This window comes from Synchiropus splendidus, chromosome 9, assembly GCF_027744825.2.
Source record: "Synchiropus splendidus isolate RoL2022-P1 chromosome 9, RoL_Sspl_1.0, whole genome shotgun sequence".
NCBI classification, from domain to species: Eukaryota; Metazoa; Chordata; class Actinopteri; order Syngnathiformes; family Callionymidae; genus Synchiropus; species Synchiropus splendidus.
In genome coordinates, this window is record NC_071342.1 from 13,840,338 (window position 1) to 13,858,938 (window position 18,601).

General features: G+C 41.4%; 1 protein-coding gene across 36 annotated transcripts in view; it reads left to right on the forward strand.

Annotated features, from left to right (window-relative positions):
* Positions 1 to 18,601, forward strand: part of LOC128764562 (neurexin-1a-like) — a 223,358-nt gene that overhangs the window by 111,862 nt on the left and 92,895 nt on the right. The window contains exon 1 of one of the 36 annotated variants that reach the window (XM_053874412.1): positions 10,531 to 11,650. The exons of 32 other annotated variants lie outside the window; for them this stretch is intronic. In XM_053874412.1, coding sequence (XP_053730387.1) covers positions 11,404 to 11,650 — 247 coding nt within the window. In that variant the 5' untranslated portion in view covers positions 10,531 to 11,403. Of the gene's footprint in view, positions 1 to 10,530; positions 11,651 to 18,601 lie in introns of those variants that run through there. 3 more of the 36 variants (XM_053874413.1, XM_053874415.1, XM_053874416.1) reach the window with 3 other exon arrangements.

The following is an 18,601-nucleotide window of genomic DNA, read 5'->3' on the forward strand; positions in this document are numbered from 1 at the left end:
TAAGTGGGTCGTGGAGAGGCCATATCGGGGGCTACGCCGGCCTTCACGCAATCTTAATCTCGCCTGGCTGCTCATACAACTGGAGCTATTAGTGCCATGTCAATATTGTATCAACAATGAAGGAGGCCTGGTCTGGTGCCATCGACTGCACGAGAGAGGGATTGGATTTCCGCTGATGCTCACTCAGTTCATGCTAGTACTTGTGAGGGTCACTTACGAGTGGACTGTCTGAGCCCCGGGGCACCTGAAGGCTACGTTAATGGACCGTGACATAGTTGTTTAGGAGTTACTTATTTCATAAAGACATGACTTTTGGGGCTAACTAAGACAACTACAAATGCGGCAGGACTATATGGATCCCTCATTTGGAGATGACTGAAGTGGTTGGTGAGATGGTGAATGGCTTTGGTTTGAATGTAGGCGATCAACCTTCAATCTGCTTCCTATGGTCTGGAATGTTTTGGTTTCCTTGACACCAAAAACATTGACTTTATGTAGGGCATAAAGTCAAGTGTATGGGCACAACCACTATCTCAACCTTCGCCATCGCTGGGGAAGGTTAAGACTGCTATTTTATCTTTTAAAGGTATCCATGTTTCAGGTGTACGGTCAAGTCCAGGCTTGCATGCAGTATTGCTGTCCATTTTCCGAAGATAGCAAGAGCCTCCTGTTAGCACTGGACTCTCAGTTCAATCAATATGAGGCCACTCGCCCCACTGTTGCCAAGACGAGTAAAACACTTGAGTAAACAGCCTGCTGTCACATGGAGTAATGCTCTCTTTGCCCTCGCTGTGGACCTTGCCGTAATGCTGTTGAGCGAGTCAAATCCAAGGATCTGAAAATGTTTGAGCATGAATGTGTACTGAACGCTTGGCCTAGCTTTGAAGAGCCATTGTGCCCTGAGATGTAAGAGGCACGATCTCCAGCGCCTGCTTGTGTTTATTTCTCTGAGACTTTATTTAAATGTGCACGTATGCCTGCGCTGATAAATAAAGCCATGTGGCAGCGTAAATATTTTTAAATTTATTATTATATTTTATATTATATGTTGTTCCATCATTGCTAATAATAATAATTTAGGCCACATAACTATTAATACTTTCTATGAATGTTCCTAACTTCTGGCTCGACACATCATATTGCTATACAGAAAGTTTCTTCATGCTGATAGAGTTATCGAATTTAAATGGGTTTCTGTGCAAAGAATTTATGGCCAAATGTGGGTAAGTCTGTTGGCATGGAAACCTGGTCTGCCTTGCTCTCAGTGTGAATGCTGTAACACATCTGTAACTCCGCACCAGCAGATGAGATTCGCTGCAAGAAGCGCTGTACAATCAGTACCATCTCGTAGCCGGCTACACACACACACACACACGTGTCCATGACTTAATACCCCACTTGAGTGATGGTGAAGCGGAGCATACAGAATTGAGGATGAATAATGGTCTCATATTGTTTGATGCAGCTTCATGCTGACTGAAGTTTTGGAGATTATGATGCGTTGCTTCATTAACTTCATGCTGCTTTTGACACGTGAGGCGCTTGTTCACCGTCAAAGTTCCCTGGTTGAGGAAACATGCATTGTGTTCATTATGATGTTCAGTAATCGAAGTCTCATCACAAACTCTGTGTCTGTGACAAAGTAATTCTTCAGTGTTTTTAATAATTGGTAGCCTGGAGGAGAGCGTTGACAGGAAATAAGAAGCAGTTGTTTCCTCACAAAAAAATAAAAAAATAAAAAATACTAATTAAAGTGTTGAGGCAAAGACGAAGCGTCTGCTCAACTACCCCGCCGGGTGTAACTCTGACACCGTGGGTATCCTCCTCTCACGTAGCTCAGACAAATAAACATGACTCCTGAGATTACTGCAGTGAGAAGGTGCCCTCTTCTTTAAAAAAAAAATCATATTTTTAGAAGCGCTGTTGCTCCAACAAAAACATCTTTATGGGTTCAGACTTCAAATGGCGTGAGAGGATAATGGAAAAAAGTGACTAGTGAAGAGACCTTTAGCTTGTGAGCCATTGCTTTGATCTATGGCAGTACAGATATGATCAATATAAACACACATCCCAGTCATATTTAAGATCCATTCATCCACCCGTTATCTACTCAGAGGTGGGGAAGTTGGGTCAACAGCTCACTTCTTGTTGTTGCTGTGTTGTTCTATTGTTGGCTTCACTGGCCTGCTGAGGTCCAGAGCGATACATCATCTGCAAAAGGCCGAAGTGCTGTGAGGTGTCTTCCTCAGTTGAAATAAAGCTGTTGCATTTTTACTTGATTAAATACAACAATAATATTTTATTACTATCTCCAGAACTGATCGGTTGATGTTTCATAAAAACAATGTACAGTGGTACCTCGGTTTTCGAACGTCCCTGAGTTCAAACAAAAGATTTTTTTGCTTCGAACGAAAATCCAGAAGTTGGGAAACATCTTCAACACAAGCAGAGAAAAAGTTGCTTGCAGTAGTATTTTTACAAAATAAACTCACAGCTAAAGTAAATCAGATGGAAGAAGTACATGAAAATATTTTTTGGAGCAGAAGCTAAAACAATCTCTTGTCAACAGAACTTGAGCACCTCAAATGTAACTTAAGTACTAAGGCGTTTCCCTCTATTGGTTTTTACTGAGGTCCACTTTGAAACCACCACTTTTCTTGGGCTGCTACAACAGAAGTATGCGACTGATAGACCAGTGTGGTGAACTATAGAGGACAAAAGTACAGATGATTTTCATCATATGTAGTAAGTACCAGTATTAGTTGATCACTCACACTGGTTAAAAAATGTGAGTCTAACGACAGTACCACAAGTGTGGTCATCGTGTGTGTGACAGTACAGTCTAACAGGGATTGAACCCCGATGTTATGTTTGACTTTGACATGTTTTCAAAGCAGTTCAATGCTGTGGTTCCCTGTTGTGCAACTTGCTTGAGATACTTAACATCAACACACGTTTCCTGCTGGTCGATTCCTACTGGATTAGACTCACCTGAGGTAATATTGCTGTACCCTCACGTGGCATTGATGAATGTCTTGTTGCCATAGAAAAGAGACTGGAGCCGCTGGTCAATTTTCATTCGCCCCACATCCATCTAGGAAACGAATCCAACCCAACCCTTTCTGATGTTTTCGGTCAGAGAATCACAACCCTTCCAGCAGTTTACAGAGTCTTCATAACACGTCTCTATAATTGCCAGTCTCTCAGATAAATGCAGTGAATGAAAGTGAATCACCTGCTTTCCACTTGATAGAAGTTTCCACATATTTTGAGCACAAAGCAAATTCATCTGTTGCTTGTAAGTTACTTCTCCAAGCACAATAAAGCACGTCTCTGTCTGCGTTCAGCTTACAAATCAGTCCCCAAAGCGAACAAACAAGTGCTTAGACATTCCGAGTACTGCTGCGAATTTGTAAGCAATATTAAAATATTCACAAAAGGGATTACACAATGCAAACTCGGTGGCTTTCTTCACCATGGGAAGGTGACCTAGACTTGTTTTCTTTCCCTAGAAATAGTGTCTTTTTTCCTGTTTGATCCATGAAACAGATAGTGTTGATCGTGTCTGTTTCACAACCAACAAAACTAAATCACCACCAACACTACAGAAGTCTCAAACTTTTCTGTTTCTGAAGTGACCGGCTCAAAGCAGAACAAATAACTCCAAATAAGTGACTTGTACATTTTTTTTTAATGTTCCGGAGATCATGATTCAGAAGCCATGGTGGAATATTTCATCTTATTATGATGATGAACTACTTCTTTCTGTTCAAGTACCAGAAGAATTTAAATGTGATGAATATGTTATGAGCGTCGCGCTGAACCAAGTGGAGAAGTCATGATCCCAATCAGTTCCGGTGCTTACTTCTAGTAGAAGTAAATGTAAAGCAACTTTCTAGGGACAATAGTCTTCTTCACCTGCGTGCGGATCAATAGTTCACCTGAACTTTTTCCTTTAGGAATTTTAAGATACGCATTACACAATCAGGGAACTCAGGGGAAGAGATAGCATCAAATAATTATGGTACAAAAATATTTATTTTCCAGGAAAATCTCAAACTGAGTTCTAAATTACCTTTCATAATTTATCCACTCTGTTTGGAACAATAGGAGTGTCATCATTTGGAAATACATGAGGGAATAAATAAGGACAGATGAACAGAAATGAAGGTGGGAAAATAAAAAAATTAAAATAAAATAAAAAAATACTGCTGTTCATTTCTGTTTAGTTTTACTTATGAATGTCTGAATTATGGCATTCCTATCATTAACATACACACTGTTCTTTAAAAGAACATTTTGTTCTTCGCCTTTTCTTTCTGTAGGAACAAACCAAATAGAATTCCTCGAGAAGCGTTTTTGCTCTCAATCATTATTCCCTGACCCGGAATACATTAGCTCCTCCTAAAGTGCCTCTCCACTGTTGGGTCTCTGCTCCCTGCAGATGTTAAAATGTTCTATTTAAATATCTTGGCCTGACCTATTACCACCTCTGGGTACTGTGTGACCCTTCGGCTTTGCTAGTTTTGCATCCAACTGCTCCTCTTTGTTCAAAATTTGAAAAAAAAGAAAAAGAAAATGTCCTTTTCGTACAATAAAAGCGAGGACTCTCAGTTTTGGCATAAAGCCAGTGGGATATTAGTGATGGGGAGATGAGGTTTCATGAAACCAACCCATCCTCACTCCCATGCTGTCATATATTGATGTTGGGAAAGTTGCCTTTTGCATCCTATACTGATGAAAAAGGCAGCCCACTAGGCCACTGAAATCCACTTTCGCAATGTCTATTAGTACGGCATAGGACACTGTTTCATCCAACCTGAAGTACTGTTTCATGATACCTCATCCATCCATCACTACCCTCTGTGGATAGGGTCCTGCCCCTGGATGACGTAGAATACCCCTGGTCTATGTGGTTGACATTCTGGAGCCTGATAATACCACGGCTTCCATGTTGGACTCACCAGCCCAGAACTGTTAGGATGATATTTTTTAAGTGGCTGGGGACAACACTGCCAGCACCAAAAGACAATGAATGAATGAACATTTGAATGAATACCTGAATAGTTATTCAAACATTTATATCCAACATACATACAACAACTCTAACATCAACTTAATCTTAGGGATCAAAAAGGATCAGAGAGAAGAAGAGCCCCTTTTTGTGTTTTCTTTTCCCAGACAGGTTTATAGACCGGTAGATTTTGAGTCCAGTATATAAACTCGAGTGTAAATTGAAAGATACCGCAGTAGCACAGGAGCTGATCACTTTAACATGCGAGTGAATCATGAATCTTTTTGATCGTGTTTGATACACTTGATTTATTTTGCCCTTTTCAGCATAATTTCAACAGCTCGCGTTTCTCTGATCAGCCGTTCCTCAGAGTTTCCAACAGACTCCTACCACTGTTCTTTGTAACGGTGGTGTCACACCTTCGTTTTTTTCTCTCAATGTCCTGTTAGCAGCTCAGGAGCTTTGACTTCTGCGACTGTCCTGCCTGGTGTCTTTGACCGAACGATGAAATACGTCACAAGGACACAGTGAAGACATGTAGAAGGACCCTGGCAAAACCTGGTAAAGGAAACAATAAAGAGTCCAAGTATCAATTTCAGAAAATATAGAGGATCCAGGAGGCGCTCGAAAAAAAAAACAAAAAACAAAAAAAAAACAGCTGAACAGGAAGTGACACCTCTTTACTTTAGACAGCCAGTTCTTTCAGAGTGCAAGGAGAGATCATGTGGTACTATTGTTTTTCCAGATGCCAGTTGCAACCTTCGGAAAAGACCAGTGCATTAAAGAGAACGCTGTCCAATGTTGCTCAGCCTCTTTGAGGTTTTGTGGTTGGGTGACCTATTGGAAAAATGAAGACCTCTCTTTAGAGTACAGTGGATACCACTTAGTCATGGCTGGACAATCCTCATCTGAAGATGAACAAATCCACCTCCTTTATTCAAAGGCTTGGAGTAGCTCTCAATTGTTTGATCGATGACGGCACTTTTTCTTTTTGTTTTTTTTTTGTGATTGTAAACGACTGGTAATGCCTTGGATAAGTGTTTGAAACTGACAATGTTCTGTCGACTCATTTGTATTTGCACGAACTTACATGCTTTTTTTAAGGGTATTGTTTTTATGTCTCGAGTTAGCGCTCTCCCATTGTTCTCCCACAAACCTGGCTCTGGACCAAGCTGGGTGCAGCGCTGCATCGAAGGACGTCCTTGACCTGTTTACGATGGAGCACTCAAAGATGGATTTCTGCAGAGACAGAAAGACAGAGACAGTTGCCCCAGTGGCTCAGTGCATCTTGGAATCTGTCAGGAGAAAGAAAGAAAGGCTCCAGTAAGCTGACGCCTTGTGTCCCCTCTCTGTCTTGCTGACACCTTGGATTCAAACTAAAGAAAGAGCCCTGTCCTGCACCGGCACAGACATCAACACCGACCACTCATTCCATATTTTCCAAACATTGCATTGTTTCAGTGTGCCTTTATTGAGATAAATTGATCTGTTGAAAAAAGTGTGTAGCACATTAAAGGGCCGTGAAACGCCGCCTGGGTGAGACATACCGGGAAATAAATGGGATGGATGGTTGGATAGATAGATATATAAAGACTTATAGACCTAACATCTTCGTGTTAGGTGGACGTTCAGTGCCTTTGCCATTTCCTTAATGAACAGTGTGCCACAAAGATCAATGCACAGTTCACAGGCTTTGATGCGCTCTCCACAAATCACAACAATCCGACGGTTGCTGCTTGCATGCGTGTATGCTCTATTTCTTTAATCCAATAATCAGTCACTGTGCAAGAGCATGGAGAAGAATTTGAAAATAGAGATAATAACAGCCGTTGCTAAATGGCCACAGCTGAAAACCCAAGCTTCATGTAACCGGAGTGATGCCGGCGAGGAGTTGAAGTCGATGCCTTTTTGACCAGTAGAGGTCAACAGACCTGCACCCTGGTGCATTACCGTCTCCTAATAAAGCAGTGTTGACACTGGCAGCTCTCTGTGTACTGTACACAGTGTGTGAGTTGACACGCCTGATCTGATCGTGTCACGTCTCAAAATGACTAAGACAACGTTCCTATTTTTATCCTCTCTCACACATTTGAATTGCCTTCTCCGCTTACTCCTTCAGTGTATTTGGATGAGCGCTGACAGATAGGATATTTGTGCAGCACTGACAGTTCGGCAGGGAGCTCAGGATTAATATTGTATGTCAGCACAATATCACTGATGTTTCCATGACAAGTGTGACGCGGCCTGGTTCGTAGTAGGAATGGATGGCGGCTTGTATTTTTGACAATGGTGTGAAGCAGACACCAAATAAATTGTTCATCAATGAAAAGGAGAGCATGAAAATCAATACTGCAACTTCTATAGCTGCGACATGCCGGTTGATGGATGGAGCAAGGATCATCGATGATTATTGATGTGAAGTCCAAAGATCATGGTTGGGAGTCAGATCAGGGTAAAGTACGGCCCAGCGACCACATGTGGCCATTAGATTTATTTATTCGATATAGATTTATTTGTGTGTATTTATGGGGCCCAATGAGGCCAGTGTGACACTATATATACATATATATCTATATATCTATCTATATCTATATATCTATCTATATCTATATCTATATATATCTATATATATATATATATCTATATATATATATATATATATATATATCTATATCTATATATACATACATATATATATATATATATATATATATATATATATATATATATATATATATATATATATATATATATATATATATATATATATATATATATATATATATATATATATATATATATATATATATATATATATATACATATATATATTGTTTATTTTGCATCAGTTTGACAATAGCACAATAAATCACAATGGTGGCTATATTCACCTTATTTAAAATGACTAGAATTCAGTTTCTGATTTTAGTTTTTGTTCTCTTTGTCCAGTCCCTTTTAACTGTATATCCCAGGTTGACATTTGCTTTATATCAGAGACTGAAAAGTCCCCTTTGGTATGCCTGACACATTCAGGTCATTCTTAATAGAGCATTGAAAATGAGCTTTTTTTTTTTTTTAAGCGCAGCATCTTAAAATTCAAGTCATTTTGTGTCTCTAAATGTGTGGACATTAGACCAAGTTAATAGCCCCAGAGTCCCTGGCCGTTATCCACCTGACACTTGTGCAGGAATAATTGCTTATCTAATGTGAAGTCACCAGGAATAATTCCCTCCTGGTGCTGCTGCCTCTGCAGACACACACTCTGCAGTGTGACACAGATGTGTCGCTCCAGTGTATGACAGGTATAGGGCAGGTTTATGCATGACTTGTTGTCCATGCGTGCTTGTTTCGCTCTTTACCAGGGCTCGAACATCTGCTGGTTTGATTCACACCGTTTGATGATGTGTGGCGCTACAGTTATTCGAATCGCTTCCACCGCTGTGAAGAACGTCTGAAGGAAATTTGACTGATATTGTGTGCATCAATTCAAACTGCATCTGCGGGATAAAGTTGCTCGATGAAGCTCTTTTTTTCTGATGAAGTACCTATTCAGTCATTCACTCCTGATACACTCGACTTGGAAAGTAGCGTCTGATTGTGACACAGTGACTTCATACGCTTGTGGTGCCATTGAAAGATAGCATCCGCCCTTGCCTGTCTTGATCATGTAGCGACACCGATCCACTTCATGTCTTCATTTACGGCACCCATCAACCTCCTTCTATCGCCTAGTATTATGACAGTACTCAGTATTTTGCATTTGTATTTGTACAAATTCACACTCCTGTGCTCAATCTGCCGTGCACGTGGTGTTTTCTCAGTCATGACACTTCGAATCGAATATGTCAATCATTCTTAATGTCAAAACGTGCAGCTCTTCTTCGCAGTTCACCCACACGCCACATGGGGGCACACATGAACAAGTTTCTCAACGTGCAGCAGGACAGTGGTATCCACGGATGATGTCATTTGCCAGCGATGCTGCATTTGTGCTTCCAAATAAGACACATCTCTTGTTGAAAAAAGCTATTGATACACAGCCAATTACAATATGACGACTGCAATGTGCCAGTTTGGTGCTTCATCATTTGAGTTTTACTCTTCCGTTAAAGTCAGGTATTTACTCTCCAAGTAGCCCTGATAGATTTCCTTGTTCGGAGTAATTGTACAAGCTGAAGTGCTGATAATTCTCTGAGTGTAAACACATTCAGCTGGAGCTATCCTTCTCACTTTTGCAGATGAGTACACAACATCGATGCCACTGGTTTTCTTTCTTTCTTTCTTTTTTTCTTCAGCACCAGGTGTCTGCATTAAGTAACGTTGTGGAGTGTGTACAACACGAGCCTCACGCAGGTTCATAATGATCCAGACTTGGCCTAGAGGATCTAACTTTTTGTGTACAGTGACACAGTTGCAGACAGAACGCAGAAACTAGAGCCAGATGGTATGGTGCTTTCACTTTTTTCTTTCTTTCTTTTTTCCCCAAATGATTGTGATTGAAGACGTGTGTTTCCTTGGCAGTGTATATGTTAGAAGCACCTTAAAGGACATGAAACAGAACAGCCTAGGGACCCAACTGTAGCAGAACTACACATCAGACACTTAACTACATTAAACAAATGCATGCGATGCAGGAAAAAAAAAAAAAAAGTTTTTGCTTTTCTATCTGCAGAAACCTTGCACAAGTCACACTTTGGAGGGATTTTAGGGGCAGAAGTTAATAATTTACGTGTTAAAAACAATGCTAGTTACTGGCTATATATTCATATTTATTTTCAATGTTTGTCATAGACTAACTAGGAAGGCAGCACTTCCCATCCTTTCCTCTCAAATCCCACTAAATTATGAGGAACCAGAAGCATATTTTCTCCCCTGCTCTAATCGCCAGCATGTGAAAGGCAGCAGGCATAAGAGCTGAGATTTGTCGCCTTCCCCTCTGAAGTTCCTTGGTTTAATGTCGTAATCAGTGGACAGATTTGTGAATCTGCGGGCTCCTTTGTGTCGACATATTCTCGACATTCATGTAAGTCCACACGGAGTGAGCCTGCGATCAGCAGTGCCTGTCCTCCGAGGCATGGTCTTTTATTAGCAGGCAATGCAGACTTGCCCAGATTCAGCACCTCCTTTGTGGACAGCGCTCGACTGCCCGCTTTGTTCATGCATCTGTGCTCGAGTGTGCGTGAGTTTCGGGATACGCGAGGAAGTGAGCGAGCGAAACAAGAGGATTAGCGGCATGAGCTGTGGCACCATCACTCTTGATCAGTTTTAGGGCGGAAAAAAAAAAAAAGTGTATCAGTCAATAGCTTCAAAAAGTTTCCGCGGCTTTATGAATGGGTTTGTGAACGTGCACCAAAGGTGGACAAGAGAGGGAGAAAAGGAGAATCTGCACAGAACCCAGAACAGAAATGGAAAACTGTGCTTTCGTTTTATTTCAGCTTATTGAAGTCCACACAGGGGAGCAGATTGAAAAATACAGAACTGAGAGAGTGTGGAGAGGTGGTGAAAGGAATCAGTGCTGGGGGACATCGCTTCAATCCCAGCTATTCTGCTTAAATAGGCTCTTCCTCTGCATTGCACTCAGGCTCCAGCGATTCGCTATGTGAATGCTGCCCATTTGCATAGCCACTCTCCCTGCTAGTTCCTGGCTGGCTGTTCAGGCTCCCCCTCCCTCTCTCCTCCTCCTCCTCCTTCCTCTCCTCCTCCTCCACTTCTCTCCCAGAGTCCTCTTGCGCACATCTTCTGGAGCAGTGTTGCTGCTGCCTGTGTGTGCGTGCGTGTCTCTGCCTAGGGCTTTTTTTCTCCCAGGTGCTGCCGTTGATGGCGCTCGGAACAGTTGAGTTCACAGATCTCTAGATGGAGAACGGGCGCACAACTTGGCACAACTTACAGGTGCAATCCAAACGACTCGTGAGACTCGCTGCAGCTGTCCGATTCATGCAAGTCAGCCTTGGATTTGGACTATGGGTCCTTGCTTCTGGACAGATTGCAGGGGGAGAAGAAAGGAAACTTAGATCATCCGTCTGTCTCCCTTGAGGACCGGCTTGAAGTCTTCATCTTTCTTGGTCCGGCTTTTGTTTTTTCCCCTGGCTTTTTATCTGGAATATTTTTTTTCCGAGACAAACTAGTTGGTGAGCATCAAAACCAAGACTAATTTAGAGGCGCTTCCAAAATTTTGATGATGTTTCATGCGACTTTTTCGTCTATGTGGTTGCTGCTACGGATTTCCAAACCAAGTGGAGCTCACAACTGACATTTTGCCCGGCATCCCCTTCCTGCTTTTAGGATCTTTCCCTCCCTTGGAATAAACAGTGACACGGTGAAGAGCATGGGTGACCAAGCTCACTAGAGTTCCTACCAGAACTGAAGCCTCATCTGGCCACTTGAGGAAGATGTCCGGAGTCTGGAGGACAACATTCTCCCTCCTGAGGCCCTTTGCCGAGCCCTTAAAGTGGAATTCTGCTTCACTTTTCTACCTGGCCTTGTGGATCTCTGCTCTGGCTCGAGGGTTTGTGGCGGGATTGGACACAGAACCTGTGGAGACTCTACACAATATCCATCTCTCCCATGGAAACAAGCGACACCACAATGTGCCTATTGCTATCCACAGATCACCTGCATCCCTAAGAGCTGGGCACAGTAAGTAGTTAGACGTCCTTGCTGCAGAGTTCTGGCTTGACCCTTAAAGACAAGGCAATATATATGACCCTGAAACCCATACAGACACAAATGACGGACTAGAATAGCAGCTTAGACACATCCCCTTATTTTCTGTCTCAGCAAAGTGCCCTCTGTCTCCATGTCTGAGATTAGCCATATCCCTATCTCCAGATGCTCCACTGTGTGCAGATTAGACAGGCTTATAACATTGTGTAGCTCCTTGTTGCCCCTGGGTGTTTAAAATGAAACAAAAGTTGCGTTGCTTCCAGCTCTACTGGGCGATGATCCACTTCTGGCCCCTACCCAGTTTGCAACAACGCTTTTTCTATTGCGAACGTGTGCCAGGATATTAAAAGTTCATAGTAGTAGCGTGAAGAGGCAGACAGGAATCTTCTGTGCATAACGTCATTGCAACTGTGCACTGCAGTCGTCACGCTTCTGTCTGTTTGGAAATCATTTGTTTCAGTTCCTACACAGACCTTCAGTCGACTCGTATGAGATACAGTTTACTTAAGGCGGGGGTTGAAATGATTCAACAGGCCGTCGTTGTTAATTTAGAAATGGAAAAAGCGAATAAACATTGATATACAAATTAACTACATTGTCGTATCGTGAAGTAAATATGACAGTTTCCCTTGTGAAATGGGGTTTTGGCAGTGTTTACCATATTTCAAGCAACACTCTTGTTTTTCGGATACAGTTGCTTTTTTCGGTCAAAGTACTATGATGTTTCAGTCTTTTAGTCTGCAGCAGTGATCGTAGTTTCATTATATATATATATATATATATATATATATATATATATATATATATATATATATATATATATATATATATATATATATATATATATATATATATGTTTCATTTTATCTTTTGTCTTTTGTCTTTTTGTGGTAAAGGGATTCATGAAAATATAAACTACCATAATATGTGTGCGCTTGTGATCGCACAGCTATGCGGCTCCATGTAGCATATGACATCATCGCCATAGATTAGACGTCAAGATTGTACTATTCATTTTCACATATATCGGTGTTACATTAAATATATGTTTCAATTTATCTTGGTCAAATCTCAACCAATCACAAACCATGAACTCATTTTTTACACTTTTTTGCACTTGCTGTTGGCATACGTGCCATTTCACATCAGGAGGTGTTTTTCTTTGTCAGATATTTCTGAAAGCTCCATTGAGAAACTAGGCCAGAGCGTGGATCACAGGACAGAGACGACCTGCATGCACAAGGGAGCCGACGCACCCTCGCTGATGGTGGGAGTGATGGGAGGTTTTCTGGCCTACTGAGACATGAACGGAGGCAATTAAGCCACTCTGCTGTGACCTGTCTGGAGTGGACAACACTCAGCGTGCCTCCTATTCTCCCCAAGGACCCCGAGGGCATATGCTGTTTTTTGGCGGCTCCAATGGCTTCATATCAGAGTTATCACCATAGCCTTAAGGAAGTTGTATTACCAGGTCATAGTGGAGAACTCGGAGGGTGCAGTGCAAAAGTCATGATGTGAATTCATTCGCGCTTCATCATAAAAACTCAATGTTGCCTCCCAATATACACAGCTCGGGGACAGTGTTTTTTATGGCCCAAAAGCTGAAGACGCTGCTGTGCAGCAGTTCATTTTATCTTGTCAGCTGCAACAAATCATCATTTCCCCTTTAATAATCTCATAGATTGAGGCTTTAAAGTCTCACTCTCTTATAGATTACCATGAGTACATTTTAATTATTGCTTTTTTCATAGATCAAAGGTATATACTGCGAGACTGGAGAAAATTATGTGAAAGCATTGTAATGCCGATGGTATGGGCTTGGATGGATGGTGGATGGATGAGAGCTTTCTGGGGTGATTTTCCCTGCCCCTTTTCTGACTCAGCCCATGAATGATCCCTGAATAAATGGCAGGTTCTCTACTCTACTTTTGTTTTTGTTGCTGTCCCGATGTGGGTGCAGAGTTCTGTTCCATCAGGAAGCACGATCTCTGTTGGGGTTTTGAGATGATGGCATGTACTATCTGTTGGGGTCCATTTCAACTTCAGAACGATGATACAACCCAACAAACAAATCACAGATTGTCACTAGTGCGGTAAGGGTGGGCGGAGTCTGGTCCACTGTTTCTCTTTTTAACGTCTTTATAATTCTGTTAGTTGGAAAGAGCTGCATCATCTGGACTTCATCCTCAGAGAATTTGATCCTAATGAAACTATGGTTTCCTGGATTCCCATCCGGTGTAGTGCCACCCTTAAATCTGAAATGAATTCTGTCCAAAGACTGCACATGGTCGTACCAGCATTACCTATTTTGCAGAGAATAATGGTGAACTTTAAAGAGTTGAGGAAACCACATGGAGAAAACAAAAATATTCACCTCAGAATAAGTTGTATTTTGTCTCCAGTCAAAGCATGTTGTCCCTGTAAGCATGTGCTGTTATGGCAATGAACATATTGAACATCAGCATTTTTCCTGAGAAAAAAATAGAAAAAATCTCCATTGGGGTGTCTGTCATTGATTTATGTCCGGAGAAAGAGAAAATTACCATGGTCAGGATGTATGAAATTGAGTTGGAGTGTGATGCATTGTTTGTTTAGGGCAACCAGTAATGAGGTTCAGACAGCATCAACTCTGAGTAGCACACGATCCATTCATCACGAAAATACTCCCAGAGGTGATGGTCTTCTTTGCGGAGATGGATATGATACTGGATATGTTGGATAACTAGGTTATTTTTTGTGGCTGTCTGCTCTTCTTACTCAATGGGACCTGACGGATGAGACGAACAGCGGATAGTGTTTTGTTGTTCGAGCAGGGAATTCTAAAAGCTTTTAATCATGTTTTTCATTATTTTCAGTGTCTTAGCTTTTCTCACGCCCCGAAATAGAACTCCCGATCCTCTCACGCACCGTCTCTACTACTACTTGTTTGTGTAGTATCATCCGTCATGACCCGAGGGTGCAGTCGGCGACAGTCAACCTCATTTCAATATGTGGAGCAGATTAAGATTCAAAAGCTATGAAAGAAAAATAGAGAGGAATGTAGATGATGGTTGAGTCATATCTGTCTTTAAATTTAAAATCTGCCATTTCATATCTGAACTTGTGATAAAAAAGTACTACTTCATGAATGTACTTATTTGTAAATATTAGACAACATTTCTGTCCCAGAATATATATATTCAAATTATCCAACTGTAATACTATAATGGACCTTGTAAAGATTGAGTTCAGCGACGTGAGTGGGCTGTAGCAGCTCTAATGCTGAGGACATATTCAGCAGGTAAATAATGTTGATGAAAAAAGAAAGAAGAGAGAAACGTAGAGAATGAAAAAGAGTGAGGAGAGCAGGGAAAGTTGCAGCTCTCTGACGTCACGCTGCTTCCAGTGTGTTGCCATCTTGTGTAATGTAATTACTCCCATGTCTCCAAGCTGATGTCATTTTGCGATAGTGTGAAGATGACAGTATCTCAGCTTCTCTGAGGCAGCGGGGACGATAGCTGCCCAGATAAGAATCAGAGTACATGTTCCTCATCTCTAAAGGGAGCATCGGCAGTTATTGACCCAGGGATGATACTGCTGTTATTTATCTATTTCTCTCCTTTGAACAAACCCGTCTGTGTGTTCTGGAGCCTCTACTGAATTTACTGACCAATATATTTGGTTCAAATCGCTCTACTTTATCTCTCACACAGAACTGACTTACCCACCCCCCACGCACTCGCTGGAACCCACTCGAGCGGACATAGTGGTCAGCTTTTGTTGCCTGCAGTGGTCTGTGTGGCTTTGGTGGTGACCGTACTCTGGTTGGCATGAAGGGAAATGAGACCTGACTGTGCGTGCGGTGGGTTCAGCTGAGTAATGTGTCCGGTTTTACTTTGGAGACCTGGATGATGGAGAAAGGGGGAGTTAAAAGACCCCCACCTTCCTCAGGTCTGACTCAAGGGAATGTCTGTGCCCCTTACACGTGCAGGTCTAGTCTTACTTTGCATCAGGGTGTTTTTTTTTTTTTTTTTTTTTTTTTTTTTTTGGTTTGTTTTGTTTTTTTACCCATGAGGCACTTTGGTGAATCACCATCAAGAGTTCTGTCTTCTTTAAGAAACCCGCTCCATTGCTGCCCCTGTCTGCGGGATGTTGTTGTGATGGCTCATTTTGTTCACTTAACAATATCATACTGAACATATTCATGAAAGATGAACAACATTTATATATTTTTATGAAGAAATTGTGAGTCCTTTCATTCAGATTTCTTCTCCTCACAAGAAGTTACCATAAAATTTAATCCATATTGTCTTTCCCAATGCAGCTCTTTCCTTAGTTCAGTGTCTGCAGTTCATCTTGAAATGTGTCTGTTTTTTGACACGGTGTAAAGTAGTGATGGGCTTAGTGTTCATGAAACACTGTCCTCATTTCAGCCTCCACGAGATGGCTCTCTCTGCTCTAAAATCTTTGAAACCTCACATCGCTTTTCAACCAAGCGCTCCACCTGCTGGGCTCAGAAAATAAGGACACTGTTTTATGATGCCTCATTAGCCATCGCTAGTCTCCCTGTTATTTTCATTTTGTCTATTAAATTAAAATATGAATAAAGCATATAACGCTCGATTGAATTTAATACAATGTATTAGTATGAGTAGGATGAATAATATAAGTGGTATACATACATCCAAAAAGTAAGACAACAATAAATATGACATCAAATCAAAAAAAAAAAAGAAAACAACTGCAAAAATGACTCAATAGAGAAAATATCTATTGTCACTTTTTCAGTCACTGCAGTAGTGTTCATACAAGTGATACAAGTTTCATGAGGCTTTACGAAGCAGTTGCGATCAATTGGGGAAGCGGTGGCCTTGTTTAACTGAGCTTAGTAGGTTACGCTCTTGGTATAAACATGATGTGAGGTATAATGTAAATAGTTGTTCAGAGATCATATAGCAGACGGTGCCATCTAGAGGACTCTGAAAATGAGGGCATTGTTTCATGAAACCCCAATAACCCAGTCATTTTTCATTTCAAAAATCATGAAGGAAATTCATTGTCATTGCCGACGACAATGTTTATATATATATATATATATAAACAAAATGGTAGTTTTGTAACGTTGTGGATGCTAATGCCTGACTGTACATGTTCAAGTCCCAAGTGATATACATTAAGTACTAATCTTCTTTCTTTCCTCTCCCCATTGGATTTCAAGCATTATGACAGAATACAAATGAGTGCATTTAAATAAATAAAGTAGAGATTACAGACACGAGGCCAACATTTTTATCTGATCTGAAATGAGGTCATTCACCCCCAGGAAGATTCAGTCTCCGTCGCCATAATGAGGCATCAGCCATGGAGTCTTTAAACACACACATTTCCTCGCGAATGCTCCCTGCACACACAATGAAGCACATGCTCACAAATCATCTTTCATCTCTTTGATCTCGTTCAGTCATTGTCAGGCGGCGGCTTGTGAATGTGAGTATTTTTGAAGCAATATGCAAATGTGCACAAAAGTTTCATTTTGGTCGCTAATGATTGATTCAAATACGGTGTCGGTCGCAGTGTGGAGGAGGCGTTTCACTCTGACAGCTTCTGGGACCCTGTGGTTTCCTCTGACAAACCCGCCGCACCTGAGAGGACAGTTATAGTTCATGACAACATCCATGGAGAAAATGGTAGAAATCATTCCCCCATTCACTGCAGGACAAAACCAAACGCCAGAGAGTCACTGATCAATGCGGAATCTCCACTTCCTCTCACCCCATGTGACTAAACTGACTGACATTGTAGTCGGCAATGACAATGTAATCCGTCTCGATGGCAATCACCGGTGAATAAAGTGCTTTTTAAAACTGCCGGGAGTAACAATTGCAGGTCACAATAATAACTAACCATGTCATAACTATTCTCTTTCCCGCAGCTTACAATTGCTCACCTGCTGCAGAGTGGCCTGAGAAAGAAAGCTGCACCCTAATCCACCCTAATAGGATTGTGTGGGATTTCACCTTTCTCATTGCTCCCTCCATCTTAGCGCGCCTTCGGCCTGCTGGCAAACACTGATAAAAACATGCCTGCCTGACACCTAAGTACAAGCCAATATTAGCATGCATATATTTCACGATAATAGTGTCACAAAACAGCCCTGCGTATTGCTTCCTGTCCCCTATTGATGGAAGATAGCCAGTATCTGTGTGGTGAGGAGGACAGTGCCATTTTCCGACTGTGCCCAGACGTTGCTTTTCGATTAGGAGCTGCAACAAACAAAACACCAGTAGGTGTATTGTGGGAAAATATCCCTTTGCAAACCTGTATATAAACAGAGGAACATCACCTCTTCAAGAAAACAGATCAGTTGTGTCTCAACAAGTGCTGTTGATTTGACCGACTGCTTTAAAAGGTTTATATTGACGTACAATGAGGCAATGATCCATGGTGGGGGTGAAGCTCACAAAGGGTGGGGGGGCAAAATCTTTAACAAATCGGCCAAAGAAACTGCATGTTTACTGGGGAATATGAGTCCGATTGTGATATTGTCTTTCAGTCACAATTGTTTGTCCTCTTTCATCAACCACTCTCCCTCATAATACAAAATATACTCTCAAACGTCTCCCCACTTTCCGTCAGATACCCATCCTTCATCCCTTACTTTGCGTATATTCAGGTTAAATATCTCGAAAGGTCACAATTGTTGTTGTATATTAAAGTATTTAGAGCAAGAACTGACCGCTCCAAAATAACCGTAATAACATATACATGGTAATGAAGTTTATGAGGTTTCATGAAACAGTGTCTTATTTTTCGGAGGCCACTAGATGGCACTGTCTGCTGCATAATCATAGGCAGCAATTTCAATGGAACCTCACATTATTTTGGCACCTAAAGAGCTCTGAAAATTTGTACGCAGTATCATCAACCCATCACTGCTGTTTCATG